This window comes from Bos grunniens, chromosome 2 (assembly GCF_055505025.1).
Source record: "Bos grunniens cultivar Pamir isolate PY7600 chromosome 2, Bosgru_T2T1.0, whole genome shotgun sequence".
NCBI lineage: Eukaryota > Metazoa > Chordata > Mammalia > Artiodactyla > Bovidae > Bos > Bos grunniens.
Window position 1 is genome coordinate 74,648,241 of NC_141166.1, and position 17,572 is coordinate 74,665,812.

General features: G+C 36.2%; 1 protein-coding gene and 1 pseudogene across 4 annotated transcripts in view; one reads left to right on the forward strand and one right to left on the reverse strand.

The window, feature by feature from the left end:
* The window catches only part of RAB3GAP1 (RAB3 GTPase activating protein catalytic subunit 1), a 110,961-nt gene that overhangs the window by 76,570 nt on the left and 16,819 nt on the right, over positions 1-17,572 (forward strand). For 3 of the 4 annotated variants that reach the window (XM_086351118.1, XM_086351088.1, XM_086351096.1), the window contains exons 11-17: positions 1,013-1,086; positions 3,601-3,693; positions 4,112-4,281; positions 6,891-6,980; positions 7,975-8,147; positions 9,488-9,542; positions 10,390-10,761. In XM_086351118.1, coding sequence (XP_086207244.1) covers positions 1,013-1,086; positions 3,601-3,693; positions 4,112-4,281; positions 6,891-6,980; positions 7,975-8,147; positions 9,488-9,542; positions 10,390-10,761 — 1,027 coding nt within the window. Of the gene's footprint in view, positions 1-1,012; positions 1,087-3,600; positions 3,694-4,111; positions 4,282-6,890; positions 6,981-7,974; positions 8,148-8,234; positions 8,275-9,487; positions 9,543-10,389; positions 10,762-17,572 lie in introns of those variants that run through there. The other variant, XM_086351107.1, reaches the window with a different exon arrangement.
* Positions 12,462-13,305, reverse strand: LOC147378243 (ATP synthase peripheral stalk subunit d, mitochondrial-like; annotated as a pseudogene).

The window sequence follows — 17,572 nt, forward strand, 5'->3', positions numbered from 1 at the left end:
GTTAGTTTGGGAGTCAGTGCATAATTCTTTTGGACTTTAACATTTGATAAAGGACTTTGAAGAGATGATGGTCATTAAAAAATGTGGGAAGAACATCTGATTGTTAAATGCCATAAATAACAAAACATCCATATCATATACTCCTGTGCAATGGAAAAATTGCACAGGAAAAAATTGAAAATTGCAGTGAGCCCTAGCCTAGAAGAATGTGAGGAAAGAGGAATGTAATTTTGGTATCTTCTCATGCTTGATGCAAAACTGTGAGAAATAGGACAGTTTTTTTTTTTTTAAATAGTTAAAAGTGTTCTATTTTCTGATGGAAGAAGTAACACAAGCTTTTAAAATCAGATAATTTAGATGGGTATAAAGAAGAAAGATTACCTACAATTCTATTACTTAAAAAATTAGCAGTTAACATTTAAGGGTATTTCTATTTAAAGTATAACTTTATATATTAATTTACTTTATTCATATAATACAGTTATTCATTGAATAGATGTAGATCTGTGTTGTCAATTTGTAAAGTACTGCATAATATCCCATTAAGTGAATGCAGCATAATCTGTTTAACTGAGAAAATGGGGCACTTGATCTTGTGGAAATTTTTATAGTTTTCTTTTTTATTAATAAATAGTATAATAAAAACAGATTAGGATTATTGTACATTTTTGCTTGTTTCTCATTTCTCATTTTGTTTCATTTATTCCTAAAATATTCTCATTAGGTTATTGTATGTTACCTGATCAGAATCATTTTTATGCTTTTTGATTAGTTTGTTCTGATTTTGGTTTTTCCTTTTGTACCTTTTTGTCTAAGAATTTTGTCTTAGGGTTTTATTTTTAAAAACTCACCTAAATGGTCTTCTGCATGTGAATAGCAGTAAGTTTAAGGGAGGCGAAATGGATTGCTTGTCCTTCTATATAATGTTTTCATTAAGACTGCATTTTGGTAAATTTATGAACCTTGCAGATTGCTATAAATAGGATCTTGTGTTTATCATTTTGCATTTTAGTGATTTGGATCCTATGCAGGCTCCCCATTGGTCTGTTAGAGTTCGAAAAGCTGATAATCCTCAGTGTTTACTAGGTAAGATACTTACGTTCCTTTCCTGAAATACCATGTATTTGTCTGTTCTCCAGATCAGGAACACTGGATGTATTCTTTATACTTTATTTCACCTATCTGAAAATTTTTTTTAAGTTTTTTACATTGTGACTTCTCAGTTAACATCATTAACAATTAATCTTTGTCAACAGCAGTGACTCCTTCTGGTTATTCTTAAATAACAATAGCAGACTTTTTGTCGTTCAGTTTTAACCAGTCCATACCTCAAAATTCTCTTATGTTTCCCCAGGATCTGAGTTTTATTTTCCTAACGCTTTATGTGACTTCTTTTTTCCTTCTGTGGCATACTCTGCTTCTTCCATTCTGGTTAGTGGAACCCTTTTTGTCTTTTGTCATCCCTCTATGCTTGCAGTATATAATAGGATGAACACTGAATTTGATGGTCTTGTTAGAGCTTTCTGTAGGGCTCTGTACTGTATCTGCAGATATATTTTCTGATAGAGGAAAAGAGGTGTAAATAATCTTGTACATGTCATAGGGATATTTGAAATGAAATAACAGTATGTAGAAGTGAAAGTCACTCAGTCGTGTCCAATTCTTTGCAACCCCATGGACTATACAGTCCATCAAATTCACCAGGCCAATACTGGAGTGGGTAGCCTTTCCCTTCTCCAGGGAATCTTCCCAACCCAGGGATCGAACCCAGGTCTCCTGCATTGCAAGCAGATTCTTTACCAGCTGAGCCACAAGGGAAGCCCAAGAATACTGGAATGGGTAGCCTATCCCTTCTCCAGCAGACCTTCCTGACCCAGGAATCAAACTGGGGTCTCCTGCATTGCAGGCAGATTCTTTACCAACTGAGCTATCAGGGAAACCCTGATATAACATTATAGAAATTTATTTCTAGAACATTTAGAACATATAGAACATTTCTGTAACATTATAGAAATGTTATAACATTATAGAAATACTTTAAAAACTATCATTCGCTCTTCAGGTCATAATTATTATATCCCATATCTAGAATTATCTTTCTCTTCCTGCTTTTGTAGATAATGTCTCTTTCATGAAGTCTTCTGAACCCATCTCCTCTTTCCAGTCTTTTTCTCTCTTATATTTAGTGGATGTGAAAATTATTTTTTCCGTTTCTGTGTTCATCCATGCCACATTTATTTCATACAACGTGATACATTGTCATTCAGCTGATGGAGTTATTACTAAATATTTATTGATGACAGTATTGGGGCATTTCCGTAAAGCTTTTTTGCCTGAGCTCTGTGTCATTTGTCATGTTATTCATTAAATGCTAATTAGCATTTATGTATATAAGGTAAAATTCCTGCCATCTTTGTCTTGAGGTATAGGAGAGTAGTGAGGCTTCCTTGGTGGCTCAGTGGTAAAGAATCTGCCAGCCAGTACAGGAGACGTGGAAGACATGAGTTTGATCCCTGGGTTGGGAAGATACCCTGGAGAATAAATGGCTACCCACCAGTATTTGTGCCTAGGAAATTCCATGGACAGAGGAGCCTGGCAGGCTTTCTAGGAGGTTGCAGAGAGTCAGACATAACTTGGTGACTAAAACAATAAGAACATTGGGAGGTAGGTAGAGGGTTGATACAAAATGTTTTAGAGTTGGATAGACCTTGTTTTAAATCCTAGATCCACCAACTTCATGAGAAGAGATACTATTTATCTTATTCAGGCCAATAGTAAGTGCTTAATATTACTATGTCCAATTATTTTTCCTTTCATTCTAGAGGGAATTATAAGAAGAAACTTTTAATATCCTGGGACATACAGGGAAAGTAAAAGCAAGGCTACCTTTGAAATGGAATTAATTTTTTGCATTGGGTGGAGAAACTGAATGGTTCCTTTTCTTTGTTTTTTTTTTTTTTAATGTCAAACTTAATGCATTTTTATGACCAGAATTGCAACAAGAGTGGCAAGTGTGTCTCATTTTTTTTATTCTGGGTCAAGACTAATCTCATGGGCCTGCTCAGATGTTAACCTCTTGACTGGAAGGGCAGGTAGATCATGCAAGAGTTCAATTTTTTTTTAATTTCTATGAGAATATAGTTGCTTTATAATGTGTTTCTGTTGTACAGCATAGTGAATCAGTTACATGTATACATATATCTCTTCTTTTTAAAATTTCTTTCCTACTTAGATCAGTGCAGAGCACTGAGTAGAGTTCCCTTGAATGTTTTTTTTTTTCTGCCATATGTTGAAAGTGAAAGCGAAGTCGCTCAGTCATGTCTGACTCTTTGTGACCCTATGGACTACATCCTGCCAGGGTCCTCCATCCATGGGATTTTCCAGGCAAGAATACTGGAGTGGGTTGCCATTTCCTTCTCCAGGACATCTTCCCGACCCAGGGGTTGAACTCAGGTCTCCCGCACCACAGACTCTACCATCTGAGCCACCAGGGAAGCAATATGTTAGTTAATAGCTTTTGTGAGAAGACATGTATCTTTATTTATAGGACTGACTTCTTTCAGTTACATTTCAAAAATGAGTAACGTTTTTTCTGTGTAGGTGATTTTGTCACTGAATTTTTTAAAATTTGCCGTCGAAAGGAGTCAACTGATGAGATTCTTGGACGATCCACATTTGAGGAAGAAGGGAGAGGTGACTTACCTTTTTCTTTTTTTTAAAGTTATTTTCAAATGTCTAACTCTTTCACACATTTTCCAGCAACTTTTCATCTGTTCTTCTCATTCAGGTTATATTAGGGAATCAAGTTTTGATGAACTGAACAGCTCCCATTTTCTCTTGGCTATACCCTGAGCTTAAAACATTGTGTGATTAATAAGAAAATGTAAGATATTTTAAAAAACAGTTTTAGAGGTTTATTTTTGAAGTTCCTGGGCAGAAATTGTTACACCTTTATTAATCATGCATTCATATAAAGTTGAACATGTGTATTAATGAAAAGTCACTGATGAAAAGAGTGACTAAAGTATTCTGTACAGTCATCAGTTTATTCATTACTTTGACCTGCTAGGGTTGGTGCTGTAATATGTATTCATTTCTATTCTTTTTATAGAAATTGCTGATATAACTCATGCTTTGTCAAAGTTGACAGAGCCTGCACCAGTTCCAATTCATAAATTATCAGTCTCTAACATGGTGCACACTGCAAAGAAGAAAATACGGAAACACAGAGGTGTAGAAGAATCACCACTGAATAATGATGTCCTCAATACTATTCTCTTGGTAACTAAATGTAATGTTTTTATGTGTCTGTATGTGCACTCATTTATTATCTATACAGTCCCATCTGTGTGGCAGGTACTGGATGGGGATATAAAATGAGTAAAACACAGTCTCCACATTCAGAGTTGCCACTGGTGTAGTGGGAATAAGAAAAATGAACAGTAATTACAATACCATGTTACATGTAAGAATTCTGGCAAAGGGCCTGTGAGAACACAGCAGAGGGGTGCATCTGTCTGTCTGAGCAGTGGGAATCAGGGAGAGCTTCATAAAGAGGGGACAATTGAGCTAGTCATAAATGGATGAAGGTTTAGAAGTGGATGAATTGCAGAGGCCTGAGAGAGCATGTCGGATAATCTGGTAGATTGCAGGGTACTTCCCAGAGGCGGGTCAGGGATGAGACTGGAGAGTAGCTGGTGAAGTGCTTGCTGAAGCATGGGACTTCGGTTTAATGCCATTTTAAGCAGGAGGTTGACATGATCAAAATGGTATTCTTGAAAACTTTATAGCAAGTACTAGAAGGGGCTAGGGTGTCTCCTAGGTATAGGTTGGTGGAACGGGTCCAGCCCAGGAACCATACACACCAGGGTTAATCTTGATTTGTTGTTTGACTTTGAACAAGCCATTTAAGTTCAGTTTCTTCATCTGAAGTGAATCTAATAAAAGCCTGTGAGGTTGTTGGACGGATTAAAGGACCTTCTGTTACACTGGTGTTTAATAGAACTTTGCTGCTGCTGCTGCTAAGTCACTTCAGTCATGTCCGACTCTGTGCAACCCCATAGACGGTAGCCCACCAGGCTTCCCCGTCCCTGGGATTCTCCAGGCAAGAACACTGGGTTGCCATTTCCTTCTCCAGTGCATGAAAGTGAAAAAATAAAGTGAAGTCGCTCAGTCATGTCAGACTCTAGCGACTCCATGGACTACAGCCTTTCAGGCTCCTCTGTCCATGGGATTTTCCAGGCAGAAGTACTGGAGTAGGGTGCCATTGCCTTCTCTGAGAACTTTGCTAAATGATAGCTATCCTTACTATAATTGTAGTTACAATCTTACTTCTGACAACCTGTGCATTAAGACAGTCTTGGGAAAAACCTTTAAGAGTAGTGCAATGAAAAGAATATAGGACTTGAAAACTTGAAGTTAATTTTAGCCCTGCTGTTTATCTGAGCAAGACTTTTAGCCAGATTTTTAGTTCGTTTATTTGCAAGAGATGTGGGCACTGATATATAGCTCACGTAGTGGTATGAAAATAGGATACTGTGTATAAACGTGCTTACTAGTGGATGTTGACACTTGGTTGTTCCTCTCCTTAAGAAGAAAAATCTCTTCAACGTGTTCTGTCAGTTCAGTTCAGTTGCTCAGTCGTGTCCAACTCTTTGCAACCCCATGAATCACAGCACGCCAGGCTTCCCTGTCCATCACCAGCTCCTGGAGTTCAATGAGACTCACGTCCATCGAGTCAGTGATGCCATCCAGCCATCTCATCCTCTGTCATCCCCTTCTCTTCCTGCCCCCAATCCCTCCCAGCATCAAGGTCTTTCCCAGTGAGTCAACTCTTTGCATGAGGTGGCCGAAGTATTGGAGTTTAAGTTTCAGCATCAGTCCTTCCAATGAACACCCAGGACTGATCTCCTTTAGGATGGACTGATTGGATCTCCTTGCAGTTCAAGGGACTCTCAAGAGTCTTCTCCAATACCATAGTCCAAAAGCATCAATTCTTCAGCACTCAGCTTTCTTCACAGTCCAACTCTCACGACCATACATGACCACTGGAAAAATCTCTTCAACATGTTCTGTTCAGTTCAGTTCTGTAGTACATGGCGAAGTATGCAAAGGAATCACAAGTCAGCGGTACCACAAAACACTTGGGGAGATTAGTGATTAAAGGATTGAAAGTAAATTTCGGTAAAGAAGGCCCCTTCTTAAGGATATATCCTTAAGAGATTTTATTCCAATTATGTAGCTCAGTTGTATGCACTGCAGTTTTTTTTAACCACTCTGCATAGCCTCACATATGCACCCTCACCCTCACATAAATCCTCACATGTATTAACAGAAATCATGTAGAAAAGATTCATCGGTCATTACAGGTTTAGTCTGCTTCCCACTTTATCTTACGAGATACTCTGTAAGTATCTCATAAGATAAAATTATGGGTCTTTAATGTCATACTTGCAGCATTTCATATATGAAAACCTGTGGGTTGTATTTCTCTGTGGAGCCTCACAAATGTTTGGGTATTTCCAGTTTTTCTTTTATAATTTTATCTATTTAGTAATAACACTTTTTAAAAAATTTAATGACCTTGGATGAGCCTGAAATCATGGTATACAGATTCTGGTTTTGCATTCTGTGAATTAAACAATTAACAGAACCTTGTGGTTACATTTAAGAAAAATCTGATTTTAAAATTGACTAGTCACTCTGTTTTTTGGAGAAAAATAGAAAATATTTGAGATAGTGTAGAACCAACTGGCTGATACAGTAAGAGCATTCTCATTGTTTTAAAACCATAAGCATTAAAATGTCAAATGGTGTTTATAAAAGTTACAAAAGTCTGCAAAGTAAGAAATTTCATTGAAAATGTGATTATTTTCTTTCTTTCCCATAAGTTCTTATTCCCTGATGCTGCTTCTGAGAAACCATTAGATGGGACTTCTTCAACAGACAATAGTAATCCTCCACTAGAGAGTGAAGAATATGTAAGTTAATGTTAAATATTTAAAATGCATTGAATTTCTAGGGATTTTGCTATATTTCTAGCAACAGTCATGAAATCTACTTCATAAGAATGGCTACTGTAAACAGTTTTATATCTCTATACCTGTCATTTAAGCTCTTCCTCAGTTTAACAAAGACTTGGATGAGGAAAATGTGATAATTTTCTAGCATTCACTATAAAACTTTCTCTGTTGTGAAATAAGGATCTTTTTATTGTAAAAATCACCTTAGGAAAACTTGAGTGATGATTATGGCCTCCATTCAGTGACCTACTATAGAACGTTAACATAGATACATATTTTGGGTAAAAGAAGTTTTCTGGAAATAATGAAAAAATATACTGTGTATGGTTATAGGCTATCCTTTAAACTTTTCATAAGTCATCAAATTTATGTTTTGCAATGGATTCTTCTTTATATTTCAAAACTAGATAGAGGGTAGAAAATTCTTTAATTGAAGTAATGTGTAAAATGAAGTATAATTTTCATATTTTCCTTTTTGAAGTCTTTGATAAGTTGAGAAATCAGTTTAAATTGTGTAGAGATAGATCAAATTGTTAATACTGTTAGAAAGTGATTTCATGAAGTGAGAGGGAAAAGCAGGGCTTTTCATTTTTAGTTTATACAGTTCTGATTTTATGTTTTTGGTTTTGGCAAGTGCGTATTCATTTGTAATTATAAGATTTTTATAACACATGAAATTTAGAGTATATCTTAAAGATTTCACAGAAGAAACTGAAAGCTGTACCTTTAGCCTTACTAAAATGTAGTGTCACTTTTTGATCCTTGTAGAGATCTTGAAAACATGGAGCTGCCTAAAAAAAATTTAGGCAATAATGTTTTAGACAGTTGATAAAAGCCTGGCTGTTAGGATAGATTAATTTCAGGTATTAAAATCTCTGCCTACACAGTTTCTGATTATACATGTAAATATATTGGTAACAAGTTTTTTTTGTTTCTATTTTGTTAAATTTAGAATCTCTACAATCAGTTCAAATCTGCACCGTCTGATAGTTTAACATACAAGTTGGCTTTGTGTCTTTGTATGATCAATTTCTACCATGGAGGACTGAAAGGAGTGGCACATCTCTGGCAGGAATTTGTTCTTGAAATGCGTTTCAGATGGGAAAACAACTTTCTGATTCCAGGGTAATAATTTCAATTCCCGATTGTAGAGATAGTATTTTTATTTGTTCACAAAATTTGACTTCTGACTCATTAATTCTCCTCTTGTAGGAAATCTGCCCCAAGAAAATGGTAAGAAACTTAAGATATGATTTCTGTTCATTGGTGTTCACTATAATAGGAAGAAAAAGTTAATCTAATTATCAGACATTAATTTAGTTCAGTCGCTCAGTCGTCTCTGACTCTTTGTGACCCCATGAACTGCAGCACGCCAGGCTTCCCTGTCCATCACCAACTCCCGGAGTCTACTCAAACTCATGTCCATTGGGTCGGTGATGCCATCTGACCATCTCATCCTCTGTTGTCCCCTTCTCCTCCAGCCTTAGATCTTTCCTAGCATCAGGGTCTTTTTCAATAAAGAGTGGTTAAATAAATCATCATGTATTTCTATAATGGAGAGTTTTTTCCCAAGAATCCCTGTTAACATAGAAGATGATCGCAGTATTTGTGGTAAAGTAGACTATAGTGTTATGTATACAGTGCTTTCAACTATGCTGATAGAGAATATTAGAAAATATAAAGAATATATATATGTATAGAAAAATAATGAAAAAGAAATATAACAAAATGTTAACAGTAGTTTAGTTGGAGGGAAAACATCTTTATAGAGTTCAGAAGTTTGGGTGTTAAATATTACCTATAAATTTTTTATATAGCTTATGTTGACATTTCATTTAAAGGGTTTAGCATATATATTGATACTGTATAGGTTACTGTTCATTTGCCCATCCTACTCAAACTAAGGGAGGAGAATCATGATATTGGTAATACAAAATGGTAACTGATCCAAAAATGTTTACTCCTAAGTCATTTGCCAGCCTCTACTTAACTGGATTCTCTCTTGGCTAATTATTGGGAACCACCTCATTTAGATTAGAGGAAATCCAGGCTCCCTTCAGCAAAAGAGAGGTGGAGATCAATGGATTTTATATTGAGAATCTACCATAATGATTGAGAACTGAATGAATAGTATAACTTCCTTTGTAGTGTTTGAAAAACTGCATGCTAGCTACTTCCTAGGGTGGATTTCAAGGCTTTACATTTTTTAAGTTTCTGTTAGCTTGAGAGCTATCACTACTTTGCTGTTGCATTTTGTCTCTTGTACTTGCTGTTGGTAAATTATGGACTAGGAGAATAAAATAAATTTTGATCTTTTAATTTTATTTGCTCCATCTAAGTTGCCTAATCTGTAGAAGTCTAGTTTTGCTTTCTTATCTATGTGATTTAAATATATGGTAGTATAAAAATACGCATATCTGAAGCAATTCTACTGATAAGCTTTTTTCTATTACTTTACTTGATAGATTAGCAAGTGGACCTCCAGATCTGAGATGCTGTTTACTGCATCAGAAGCTACAGGTAAAAATTTCCCAGTGGCAGTATATAATTTGTGACAGTGGTTAGGTCAAGTTATTCTGACATTAAATATAATAATAGATTATAGGCTGTTTTCATTGTGCTGCTGTAGGTTACTTAAGTCACTGTCATTCACACCAAGGTCCAGGGAAAGGGTGGAGACTGAAAATAAAATACTCAGGCAGTGGATAAATTTTTACTGTAACTGTCACTGGTGGAACAGCAATTTCCTCAGTCCTTGTCCTTGCAAAGGAAAAAATTCATTCGAGAGATATAGAGCAGTTTTAAGCAGCAGCAGTTTTGTTAAGCAAAGAGAAAATAAGCTGTCATGAAAGGATGAGAATGGGTAGTCTAGAAACCAGAAACCGCCCTGAAGTGGGGGTAGGGTTGGTTTTTAAGAGTGGTGGAAATTCTCTTCCTGTGTCTTGTGTTATTTGACAAGTTGATTGACAGCTTTAGCTTATATAACTTGTATCCTTGTGCACAGGTGCTTACCCATAAGCACCCAAGCAAAACCCACAGAGGGCGGGCAAAAACTGCAATGCTGGTTTATTACAAACACAGTGTAATGAGCCCTGGGTTATTACTTGGAGTCACCTTTTAGGTCTTGGTGCCCTTGTGCTGGCAGTTTTTGTCTAGCTTTCGCCTAATAAGGCTGGTAACTTAGGGATCCTTGACCACAAAAGCAAGGGTCTCTGGGTATATTCTGATCACCAGTGTCCAGGATGGGGAAGGAAGAATAACTCTGTCCAGGATATGGCTGGTACCCATGCATGTCTAACTAACAATTCATATATAATAATAAATATAATAATAAAATAATAAATAATTTTGTTTCTCTTTTCTTAAGATGTTAAATTGTTGTATTGAAAGAAAGAAGGCACGTGATGAGGGGAGAAAGACAAGTCCTTCAGATAATGTGACTAATACGTATTCAGGGGATGCTGGAAAATCTGGAGATCAGCTGGGGCCAGATAATTTGAGAGAGACAGATAAGGACAAAGGAGAGGTGGGAAAATCATGGGATTCTTGGAGTGACAGCGAGGAAGAGTTTTTTGAATGCCTAAGTGATACTGAAGAACTTAAGGGAAATGGACAAGAGAGTGGCAAGAAAGGAGGACCTAAGGAAATGGCAAGTTTAAAGCCAGAAGGACGACTCCATCAGCATGGGAAACTCACACTGCTACATAATGGAGAACCTCTCTACATTCCAGTGACCCAGGTGGGACGGGGACTGGTTCTTTAAGTTGTGTTGTTGTTGTTGTTGTTATTGTTGTTTATATAACTTTATCCTAGTAGGAGATGATTACTTCGGATAAAGGCACTTCTTTAAACAGTCTGTGTCTAAAGATCTATAGATTTGAAATCTAAATAAACTATTGGAGTTTTTAGGTCTACTATTTGTGCAACTAAGAAATGTTTTGAAGTTTCAGTAGATAGTACTTCATCATGTATACAGTGACCTGTTCTTCAGGTGTTTAAAAAAAACAAAATCCAAAAATATTGGTGGGAAGAACAAAAGTGAAAACGCTTGATTTGTGTAATTAGTTCTTATCTGTTCAATATATAGTTTGAACACATTTTATACCCTTAGGGAGTGGAATAGCAATAGCTCAAGACCTAAGGAAGAGCAATGGTTTTTGGATTTTTGGGGGTTTTTTTTGCATAGGTAATAAGTGAGTATATTTTATTGTGAAAATCTCAATCTAGAAAAAGTGAAAGTCACCACCCATTAATTCCAGATCTTATCTGTATAAATAACCATTATTATTGCTTTGGATTATAGTTTTCTATACCTATTTCTATGCATTGATGTATGTATACGTATGCATATGATACACAGTTTTGTGGATTTTTAAAAATCTGTGTATTGATATGTAGCTTTTTAACCTAAAAGCTTGAAGATCTCTTCATGTCATTACATACAGGTCTACTTCATCTCTTTAATTGCTGTATAATATTCCACAGGATGGAAGAGCCATAGTTTTATTCTTCCTCTCTTAATGCATAATATGTTATTTGAAGCTTATTGCTATTATCATGCTACAGTATAAATTCTTGTTTTTCAGTATTATCTGTTTCACATATGAGTGTTTCTCCAAGGGAGAAATGGAATTTCCGTATAAACAAATATATAAGATATAAAATTCCTCTTCAAAAGGGCTGTACCTACTTTATACCCCATCATTGATGAGTATAGGAATAAGGGAATACCACTATCTCCCCAACTTTGTATTCACACTTCCTTCCTTCCATAAATATGTGTTGAGTACCTAGTATATGTTAGCCACTGTCTTGGGACTATAGGATTTTAGTAGCAAAATTATATAGTACACTTCTTGAGCTCATGTTACTTGTATTCATATTTTATTTAATTTTTTATAAAAAACTGATATTACCAGTCATAAAAGCTTTTGCCAGTATGATGGGCAGAAGTGGTATCTCAATGTTCTAGATTGTATTTCTCTGATTTTGATGAACCTTAGCGTCTTCTTAGTATGTTTCCAGCCTATAAGTTGCATTCCATTTTTCCTTTAGGTTGATGTTCTATTCTTATTGATTTATATGATTCCTTTATATTTTAAATATAAATAATCTGTTATATACATTGTATATGTTTTCTCCTAGTTATTTTAAAAACATGTCTATGTACTTACCTATTGAATTATAAATTATAACTAAAGTGCACGAACTTCAAGTGATTAGTTTGAGTTTTTTCATATTTAGATACCCATTTAACTACTACTCATATCAAGATACAGAAAATTCTCATCATCCTAGAATAGCAATGATCAATAGAACTTTCTTTTGAAGATGAACATGAGTATTTTGTGCTCTCCAGTATTATAGCCATTATCTATCTATATGTACTATGTTATATAACTTCCCTATATTATTATTTTTAATGTACACGGTTTATAATTCAAGGGCCAGAGCTTTCTCCCAGACTCAAGTTTATAAATTCTCAATTGACTTGTGAGGCCAGTAGGAGTACTTCTTGTCTAATTTGGTTTCTGGAGAGACTTCATTCAAGTCCTTAGTGGTCAGCTGATCAAATGGATTTATGTTCCTCATCTTCTCCAACTCTTTCTCATAGTCCTAAATCCTGGTCTTTGGGAGAGACAAAACCTCAGCACAGCTTTTCACATCTTCTTTTCTTCAGCATCCACCTGGGCAGTGTATTAATCCTCTGATATAGGAACCTTTGGACTTCCTTGGTATCTCAGCTGGTAAAGAATCTGCCTGCAATGCAAGAGACCCTGGTTCGATTCCTGAGTCAGGAAGATCCCCTGGAGAAGGGATCGGCTACCCACTCCAGTATTCTTGGGCTTCCCTGGGAGCTCAGTGGGTAAAGAGTCCATGTGCAATGCTGGAGACCTGAGTTCTATCCCTGGGTTGGGAAGCTCCCCTGGAGGAGGGCATGGCAACTCCAGTATTCTTGCCTGGAGAATCCCCATGGACAGAGGAGTCTGGCAGGCTACAATCCGTGGGGTTGCAAAGAGCTGGACTGAGCAACTAAGCACAGCAGAACCTTTAGGGCATTAAACTTCTTCTCAAAGTCATTCACCAAGCTAGCTTTTGCCACGTTTGCCTTGTAGTAAGCCCAGTCGATGGCAGGTGGCTTCTCAGGCAGAGTAGCCAACCTGAAAGTGAGGGTCTTATTCCAGGACTTCAAGGAGTTAGCCACGGCCTTCTGGTTTTGGGGGATGATCTCCCCAAAAGCTATCTAGTCAGTGGCTTTTAGAGCAAGTTTCCATCCAGCCATTTTAAGAACCTTCACCAGCCCCAGGTGGCCCACTAATTGGAGGATAATTGTTTCACAATATTGTGTTAGTTTCTGCCATATATCAGCATGAATCAGCCATAGATATACATATGTCCACTCCCTTCTCAGTACTCTTCATAATTTCAATCATTTTAATTTTTGCCTTTCTGGTGGTGGTTTGGTACTATCTCATGTTTTCATTTCTCTGATGAATAATAATACTGAATACATTTTCATATATTTATTGCCCATTTGGATGTTTTCCTGGTGAAGTGCCTGTTCAAGACCTTTACCTATTTTTCAAAGTTAGTTGTCTTTTTTCTTATTGTTTTAAAAGAATTCTTCACATATTTTCAATCTGAGTCCTTAATTATATGTGTATATGTGTGTGTGTATGTGTGTATATATATATATATGTAACAGTTTCTCCTAGTCTGTGCATTGCTTATTCACTTTCTTAATGATGCTTTTTGTTGAATAGATATTCTTAATTTTAATAAAGTCTGATCTACCAATGTTTTTCTAATGTAGATACTGCTTTTGTGTCCCATTAAGAAATTAACTACCCTGAGGTCCTGGAGATACTCTGGTGTTTCCTTCTGGAAGGTTTATAGGTTTGCCCATCATATTTATGCTTGTGATCCATCTTAGATTGACTGTGCTTGGTGTGAGGAAGAGGTTAAGATTCTCTTTTTCTGTAAGGATGTATAGTTGTTCTCCAACACCATTATTAAAAAGACCTACCTTTTTCCATAGAGTGGCAGTGATGTTTTTGTCATAAATCATGTGACTGTATGTGTGTTGGTTTATTTCTGGAGTGTTCTGTTAGTCCCTTTGTTTATCCTTGTGTCAGTAATGTACTGTTGTTATTACTGTAGCTTTATAAAAATCTTTCTGTCTTATAGTATAACTTTTCTGACTTTGTTCTTCAAGATTATCTTGGCTATTCTTTTCATTTTTATGTAAATTTGGGAAACTATCCATTTCCACATACAAAATTATCCTGTTGAGATTTTAATTTATCAGATTTAGCATTGCATTGAATTGGAGAGAATTGACATATTAACAATATTGAGTCTCATAATCACGAAATGTCTTTCATTTTATTTAATGTTTCCTTTGCTTTCCCTTATCAGTGTTTTTTAGTTGTTATTTTTAAAAAGGTTTATTTGACTGTGTCGTCTTTGTTGTGATACGCAGATCTTCATGGCTTCATGCAGGATCTTTCATTGTGGCACATGGACTCTCTGGTTGCAGCTTGTGGGCTCTTTGGTTGTAGCATGCAGACTTCAGTGTGTGGGCTCAGTAGTTGTCAGACAGACTTAGCTGCTCTGCAGCATGTGGGATCTTAGTTTCCTGACCAGGGATCGAACCTGTGTCCCCTGCGTTGCCAGGCAGATTCTTAACCACTGGGCCCACCAGGGAAGTCCCTGTTTTTTGTTTTTAATATAGAGGTTTTTGTATATTTTTATTAGGTTTATGTCACAGTGTTTTTGATTTCTCAAATAAGGTAAATGGTGTTTTTAAATTTAATTTTTAATTTTTTCCCTGATATATAGCAATAGTTGATTGCTGTATATAGACTTTGAATCTAGCGATCTTATTACATTCACTTATTTCTAGTAGTTTGTGGATTATTTAGAGTTTTCTATATACACAATCGTGTTGTCTGTTAATCTAGACAATGTGAATTATGGTTTTCTGAACTGGGCACTTTTTGATTGTCTTTCATGTCTTATTGCACTGGCTAGGACGTCAGGTACAGTGTTGAATAATGGACATCCTCTTTTTAATTTCAGAATGAAATCATGTGACAGTCTTTGAGTGTATGTGATGTATGTATCATTTATTTTATGAAGGAGATTCCTATTCCTAGTTTCTGAGAGTTTGTATCATAAACACGTGTTGTATTTTATCAAATGTTTGTCCTGCATATTGAAATAATCATAAAATCATTGAGTTTTAAATGAAATAGTGTATGATAAGTAAATGATACCATGTTTAATTCAAAATAACCATTCCATTTTTAGCTATTATTTTCTGAGAACTTTTTCTTATATAAGACATAAGAGGCTAGTATTGCTTCCCAGGATGCAAGGATTTACTTAAAAGCTTTTGTGACTAGTTTTCGTATTCTGAAATGGGTTGATCACTTGTAATAATTATGCAGTGGGATATTGGGGATGTTTGTTTGATAATTTGAAACATGGATTCTGTTAACTTTATTTCCTCGTTCATATTGTTTCTTTGTGAGGTGGCTGTTAGTTACGACATTAATTTTGTTTGACAGGCCTAATCTTTTTGCTTCTTTATTTGTTTTAAAAGTAAATTATGTTTTAGATATTTCATCACTAACATTTAGTATTAGGACAGAAATATTCTAATACTGGAAACCAAGTACTTATTTTTTCTAATTTTGTTAGGGTGCATGCAGTTGACATTGAGGTCTTGTGGCACAGACTGAGGTTTTGGAATCTAGCAGAACTAGATTTATAGCCTGGCACCACCAATTATTACTAGAAATGCTAGTACAAGTTATATTCTTTTCTGAGCCTTGTTTATCTCTCAAAAAATACATTAGTTTTCATTTTCTAGAATTTTATATAAATTTTGTATAATTACAGTAACTTTTTTGTATGTGGGAAGTCTTTCAGCATAATTATTTTGAGATTCATGTATGTTGTGGAGAATCTTTTGAAGCAGGAGTTCTTAAGTAGTGGATTAGAACCAAACTAATAGCGCTCAAAGTCAGCATCAGATAGATATCCTAGATCTCTTTAGTTTGCTACTTTTATGACATTGGGCAAGACACTGTCTCCACACTGTTTCACTACATGTTAAATGTCCAGTTCACTTCTCAGTGATGAGATCATGTACATGAGAAAGCTTTGGGTATATTCAGATGTGGTACATGTAAGAATTATAGTCCTGGGCTTCCCTGGTGGTTAAGAATCCACCTTGCAATGCAAGGGACACCAGATTGGTGCCTGGCCCAGTTAGGATCCCACATGCCACGTGGCAACAAAGCCCATGTGGCCACAAGTATTGAGCCCTGGCTCTGGAGTGGCAAGCTGCAACTGCTGAGGCCACTGCAATGAGAAGCCAGGGCATTGCAACTAAGAGTAACTGCCGCTCACTGTAACTAGAGAAAGCCCACGTGCAGCAATAGAGACCCAGCACAGCCAGAAAAAAATAAGTCTTAAAAAATAAAGGAAGAAGTATAGTCTTTATGCTACTTGCCACTTATATTCCTCTTTTTTTTAATTTATTTTTTATTTAATATAAATTTATTTTAATTGGAGGCTAATTACTTTACAATATTGTATTGGTTTTACCATCCATCAACATGAATCCACCACGGGTATACACGTGTTCCCCATCCTGAACCCCCCTCCCACCTCCCTCCCCATACCATCCCTCTGGGTCATCCCAGTCAGTGTGCCAGGGCCAGGGTGGGATGATTTGGGAGAATGGCATTGAAACATGTATAATATCATATGTATTCCTCTTGATCATGTTTTTCACTTACATTTTATCTGAGTTCCCAGGTGCGAGGGGTAGTCAGTACCTCTTTCAGTCTCTTCCTTTCCTTTGGGAGGGGGCAAAATGACAATGAAAATCTTTTCATGGAAATAATGAGGGAGTCTGCTCTTAAGTATATTGCTTCATTGGAGATTCATGTAACTTTTGAATTTGAGGAATTTTGATATCATAGGGAAAGTAGAGTAAAAAGCTTATGATACAACCTAAGTATTTTGTCTATAATTGCAAACGTTTATTGAGTTTGTGCTCGAATTTGTTCTTTACAGCAGTGGATCACATAAAACTGGGGTAATTGCTCAAGGTAACAGATCTGGGATTCAAATACAGGCATGTTGCTTCTAGAGCCCAAGCTCTTAACCACTCTGTCATGCTGCCTTACCAGTTATTACTCACCCCCAAGTATCAGTGACCTTAAAAGTGATGTATGTTTGTTGTAGAGACAAAACAAAAACTCACAATTCCATAATCCAGAGGTAATCACTGTTAAAGTACTTCCTTGCCCTTTTTACCTGTATCTACCCATTTCCCTGTTATATTGTACATTCAGATTCTTTGAATTTTCATGCTGTTATAAATGATGCTACAGTGATATTTTTAGAAGTGGAATTATTGGGTCAGAGGGCATGATCATAAATGCTTGCCATGTATTGGTGGCCAGATTGTTGTCCGGGAAGATTTATATTCTCTCCCAACAGTGTTTGAAAGTGCCCCTGAAGGGTTGTTT